Source organism: Dermacentor silvarum, chromosome 6, assembly GCF_013339745.2.
Source record: "Dermacentor silvarum isolate Dsil-2018 chromosome 6, BIME_Dsil_1.4, whole genome shotgun sequence".
NCBI classification, from domain to species: Eukaryota; Metazoa; Arthropoda; class Arachnida; order Ixodida; family Ixodidae; genus Dermacentor; species Dermacentor silvarum.
In genome coordinates this window covers 158462099-158468228 of record NC_051159.1, presented here as the reverse complement: position 1 = coordinate 158468228, position 6130 = coordinate 158462099, and the positions used below count along the sequence as shown (strand labels likewise).

Here is a 6130-nt window from a genome sequence, read left to right as displayed (position 1 = left end):
GTCGCAACTTCGGCGCGGGAATGAATACGTCGTCAGCGAGCAGCCACGATTCTTTAGAGGATGGACAACGCAGAGAGGAGCATGGCACTGTCGCTACAAGCCTATGTCGTGTTCCTGAAGATAAGAGGAAAGCCAGTCCACAAGGTAAGGTTGCTGGGGACTTGACCCTTGCGATTAAGCTGCACAACCAAATCCTTAGGTGCGCAGAGATTGCTTGAACTAGTTGCTTACAAGTCTTGGATAAGGTAAGCTTTTAGACCTCTTGTTTGAGTTATCGTTATCTACGCCACCTTGTAAACCTACCACTGCCTCGGACGTTGAATATACTATATCTCAAAAGGAAGTGCATAAAGCCTCGCTTAGGCGCGCCGTTGTAGGGTGCCATGGTCACCGCCTGAGAGGGATGTTGGCGTTATTCGAGCTTTTAGCATGCACGGTATTTCATTTAAAGTAACTTTCAGACTCGCTTTCACGCAACTGCGTTTCAAGCAGCTGGCAACCGTCTAAAGGTTTATGTGCAACTTTTTTAGCCCTCAGATCTTATATAGATCCTAGAAATATTGCGGCTCCTCGTGTTTAACGAAATTGTTCAACGTAGCAGTACTGTCTTACGTACAGTGCTGTCAAACTTGGTGCACGCTGTTCGTCCCCTCTCTTTTGGTTAAGTTTAGTCACTGTAGTAGACATCCGCAAAGGAAAAGAATAATCGAGTTTCCCAACAGCCTCTCCAAGGAAAAGAGCGCAGGGCCATTAAACGAGGGCATTCAAAATAGTAACTAATATGCACAGGACTGGCACTAACTTGCACGTGGTTTATCGCTGCATTAAAGGAGCCTTCGTACATGTGCTTGCGAAATAACTATATATAAAGAGATATCCCCCCCCCCCCCCCCCCACCCCCCAGAAATTTCACTGCACTCATTTCACTTGCAGCTACATTAACTATCGCACTCACATTAGTGTCTTCAAACTTCCGGCTTTCCTTGGTGTTATCAACCTTAACCAATCTCTTATAAATGCGTCATGTCACGCTTTCGACAAAAAAAAAAAAAGAAATTAACGTAGCTTGCACTGGAGACGCAATGCTAAAGAGACAGCGCAGCTGATGGGTACCTAGCTAGTCTTGGCTTTTGGGCGAGGTTAAGCATTACCAAGTCATCCTTAGTATTTCCCGGAATTTGTTGCTTATTTGTCGATTATTGATTAGCTATTGATTGGCTATCGATTAGCTATCGCAAGGTATTGGCCACGTATTTGAGCTAGGCTAAGCACTACCAAGTCATCCCCAGCATTTTCCCGGAATTTGTTGATTATTTATCGATTAACGACTAGCAATTCATTAGCTATCGATTGACTGACTAAGCTTAAGTAGTCCCAACCATGCTTAGCTAGACTTAGCCACGCTCAGCTTCGCTAGTTCACAGGGGTATGTGCCATTGCGCTTGGACCCTTTCTGCACTATACCGCCAGGATCGGCCCACATTTTCTGTTCGCAGTTGACACATAACGCACGGCTTAAACAGCTCCGCTGTTAAAAAGCATATTAGCCCTTGTTTACGTACACATTTCTTGATAGATGCCAGCGTTCTCTCTGCAATAAAGTGCAATGCAGTTATATAACGCATTTTGCAGTTTCGACCGTGTCTGCACTGGATGCCACAGCTGCGAAAACGCCACTGATGGAAGCGGGCGCCGCATCAACAATCGCACCCTCCGCCCTGACCGCCGAACCACCTAGTGAGGGCAGAGCGACTTCTGCTGGGCCAACTCGCCACAGAGAAATGAATTCACTCAAAACCGTTGACCCAGAGAACGCCGGTGTAACGCCCGGTCGGCTCTATAACTCTGCCACTATGTGGGCTTCTCCGATCGACGCATTTACCGACAGTGGTGCGAGAGCAGCGCAGGAAACTGTTGCGATGGCTTGTGATCTGCATGCAAGCGCCTCATCTACAGATACCGTCGTGTCGATGCCTGCGCACGTGACCACTGCGGAAAGCTCAATTGGTACGCCGGTGGCCGTGTATTTCAACACGGACGCAATCGGCCAAAGCTTTGCCATTGAACAGCCGAAAAAGCCCACGTGGGAAGCTCGTGATTCGAACAGGGTGACCACAGGTGCCACAGTGCCTGTCGTCGCTGATGTGCACTCGGAAGCAACTCCGAGCCCCGCAACACTGTCCGGTGGTGAAACGGCGGTTATCGTTGCGCCGGACAACGTGGGCACAGCGGCGGAAGCCCGCAGACGGCTGTACCTGAGCGTGGCGGTAACTTACCTGGCGGCACTGTCGTTCGGCCTGTCCATTGCTTACTCGTCGCCGGCACTTCCGGGCATACGGAAGGCCATGGAGTTCAGCGACAGGGACAGCGGCTTGTTCGGCTCCCTTGTCACTCTTGGTGCAGTCATCGGCGGTATAAGCGGGGGTGAGCGAATTAGGCGCTACAAACGCCTTTACCTTCTCGGTTTCTTTCTTTTGGGTCATCCACGTTTGGAAGTTTTTGCTCGTTGTGGAATGACACATCCATGCGAAAACACGTCATAGGTTCTATGCACTTTGTGTATGGAAGTGCTTTTATTATTAGGGCACAAGCTGGAGACAGCGCCTTAAACACTGTGGTTATGAACTGAACACTATGTACATTGCTTTCGTCGCTTTGCCCTAAAGTCTACAGTTCTGTAGAAACAAAGTCGAGAATGTGGCCGTAACTGCGCTTCAAACCTTTCTATCTTCCGGGCGCACGCCAGGACGCCAGCTGAGCAGGATCGGACGACGCGGCACCCTGATCACCTCGTCTCTCTGGCACATGGGTGGTTGGGCCTGCCTGGCGGTGGCCACTCCCAAGGCGGCGCTGTTCGTCGGCCGCCTGCTCACTGGCGTCGGCACCGGCACGGTGGCGCTCGCCGTCACCGTCTTCATATCGGAGATCTCGCCCGCCGAGCTGCGCGGCCTGCTCAACACGGGTGCCAACCTGGTACTCTGCTCCGGCATCCTGCTCGTATTCGTGCTCGGCAAGTTTTTCAGCTTCTGGATGCTTGCCGTCTGCTGCATGCTGCCGGCGGCCGCCATGAGCGTCTCGCTCCTCTGGTGCCACGAGTCGCCCCTCTGGCTGCTCAAGAACGGTTGGAGAGATCGCGCGGCAGGCGGCCCTGCGTTTCTATGTGGGTCCCTTCGCCGCGACCGAACTGGCCGCCATGGAGCAGGCCGTCGCTCGACGTGGCGGGGACGCCGTGGCGAGTTTCACGCTACGAGACCTGACCTCACCGCACGTCTACCGGTCCATCCTGTGCGTCCTGCTGGCCATGAGTATGCAGCAACTATCGGCCGTAGGCGTGATCATCACGTTCGCCCAGGACATCTTCGAGGAGGCCGGCACGTCGGTGTCAGCGGAGAACGCGGCGATTGCTGTGGCGGCCATCCAAGTAAGGAGGCGATTGAGGTAGAAGGCGCGACATTCTAGCTTTCCTAAAGGTGTTGTAGCGTACCGTGCTAACACACGTTTTTCACGTTGTCCCTCATGATGAAATATTTATTTTGACAGGAGCATTACTTTAAGCGCTGTATATGTACTGCTCAGGTGGCCATGGTGGCAGTGGCGACGCTCCTCGCCGATCGCCTGGGCCGGAAAGTACTGCTCCTGTTCTCATCAGCAGCGTCTTCGGTAAGCCTTGCTGTGCTTGGCCTGTCCTTCCACATCAAAGCGGCCGTGGGCGACAAGTTCGTGGAGGCCTTCGGCTGGTTGCCGTTGACAAGCCTCTGCACCTTCTTCGTCGGCTATTCCATTGGCCTGGGCCCTTTGCCGTGGGTACTGCTGGGCGAGATGATCCCGCTGAAGGCCAAGGGATTTGCAACGGGGGCCTGCACCGCGATTTTGTTTGCCGAAGGATTCATCCTAACTATAAGCTACAACAGCATCCGTGCAATCCTGGGCACTGCGGCGACCTACTGGATGTTCAGCGCCTCTCTCGCTGTCAGCTTTGTCCTCGTTTTCTTTTTTGTTCCCGAAACTAAAGGGAAGAACCTGGAACAAATTGAGCGCCTTTTCGGACGTACCATATCTTCACCTCTTGGATCGCTAGTGAAGAGTAACGCTTCTAATGCGAAATAATTGTATGAATATCGCTTTTGTACGTTTGGATTTGTAATGTAACTCCCTCCCACCTGACTGTCGTCTTTCGAGAGTATGAAGGGATTTCTTCATTTCTGTTATGCATGCATTTTTATTTTACCTATGGTTCTATATAAAACGAAGCAGCATTGACATAAAAAAAAAAGAGATGCGACTGCATAAGTACAAAATGACTCATTAGCTGTTATTGTGACCGACTCATTGTCTGTATGCACAGCACTTACAGCCTCTTCAAATTCAAGAATTCTGCAAATATTTTGTTCAATGGTTCCTTCGTACTTAGGCAAGTATAGTTGCTTTGGGTACCGACACATCGTGGTTTGCGCTTGAATGAAATGACTGATTCACTCACACGAGCATCCCTTAATGGCCCTGTCATATCTGCTTTGCCGACATCGGCTTATGTAACCGCGGCTAGGTACAGAAATCTCTCCATATCGCAAAATTCTGCCATATCTATTTAACATCGTCTTCTGAATTCCACCATCTTTGTTTCTCGTGGAATAATAATTGGTGTCCTTCAAGGCAATTGGAAGTTTACAAAGTTGAGCTCCCGTATACCGCCTTTAAATTTTTACTTACGCAGGTCTGGTCTCGCTGTGTCCCCTCTATGTTCTTTTTGCAATGCACTCGAATTCATTGAGCATTTTTCCTTTCATGCCGCCGATATTTAAGAGAAAGTAGACTCTTAGAAATTATATTTCGAAAACTTGGCTTATTACTAACCGCTCCAACCATTCTCTCTTTTTGGGGAGATTTCACTGGGACACAGCCACAGGGGTGCTTTTCTTGCAGTTTACAATTTCATTCGAGATACAAAAAGAGTACCTTGCTGAATTTCTAGAATTATGAATTTATTATTTCAATTCTTTCTCAAAATTATTTTATCTCAAAGTTCTTAATAGTATTTTCTAATTGCTGCTATGCAAATTTAGTTTTTGTTTAATTTCTAATAAACATAGTTAAAACCGCCCGCTTCTTGACCAATACCCCCCCCCCCCCCCCCCCTCCCCTATAGTGGGTACGAGCCAAAGTTTGGGAGAAAAGAAAAGACAAGATTTATCCACTAAGTACGCATTGCCTCTTTCGGTAATTTTTCGCATTTCAGTTTATGGAACATCAGATAGTGTTGATACTCGTTTGTGAAAATATACTTGGGCATGCACTGGTAAGGATAACGTGATCCTGCAACCGTGTGGCTTGAAGAGAAAACGGAAGGACAAGCGGTGAAGTTTTCATACTTGTGGGGCGCGTGTCACCGAGTACGTTTGTCGCCGAGAATGATCTTGAATCCAGGTGATAACAGCGGTGCGGAGTAGAAGGCGCTGATCGTCGTCAACAGGAACACATGCAGATAAGATATTCGATAGATCCCTTGCACTCGCAACTGTCGCACTAAAATGCGTCACTCATTGTTATCCGGAACTAAGGTTCCCGTGGTCAAGGCCATGTTGCTCAGTAGGTTGCTGCATCAAATCACGGTATAGGCAATCTTGCCACTGGCAACGCTGCTACCCAAATTTTCTCGTTGCGCTAAATAGCCGCATGTCAACGAAGATTGCGAAAACTAGGATGTTTCCTTAGTTCAGGGCTATGCATAAGCATGAAATTGTGTAATCGGCCTCGAAACGCTGGCCCTCTCCCTTGAGAACTTGGCTGGAGAAGTTGTCGGTCCCCTCGTTCATCATAATTTACTCGTATTTTGTCATAATCTTCTGCACATTCGCCCTTGCACTGACACTTACTAAATTACGTCATCGCACCTGCTTGCCCGCCGTTACGATAATCGTCTGATTGGCCTCCCTAACTTTCCTTCCCCTGCTTCCTCTCTCTACTTCTGGCTTCTTGATCTGATAATTTCGCGGAGATGCTCACGCTCGTAGCGATGACAGTGAATTGCAACAGTTTTGTAAAATGCGCCTTATTTTCCGTCGGTTATTTCACCTATCATTTACCGATCTTGAGAAAGTTGGACGAAGCCCCCACGGGACACTAAGCCAGC

At 49.2% G+C, this 6130-nt stretch overlaps 1 protein-coding gene across 1 annotated transcript; it reads left to right on the top strand.

Annotated features, from left to right (window-relative positions):
* The first annotated feature begins 1661 nt into the window (after positions 1 to 1661).
* On the top strand, positions 1662 to 4399 carry LOC119456984 (solute carrier family 2, facilitated glucose transporter member 8-like). The gene is given in 4 exon segments (XM_049668649.1): positions 1662 to 2424; positions 2747 to 3245; positions 3247 to 3421; positions 3577 to 4399. Coding segments are annotated over 4 exon segments (1710 nt in total). The 5' UTR covers positions 1662 to 1919; the 3' UTR covers positions 4108 to 4399.
* Positions 4400 to 6130: the final 1731 nt, after the last annotated feature.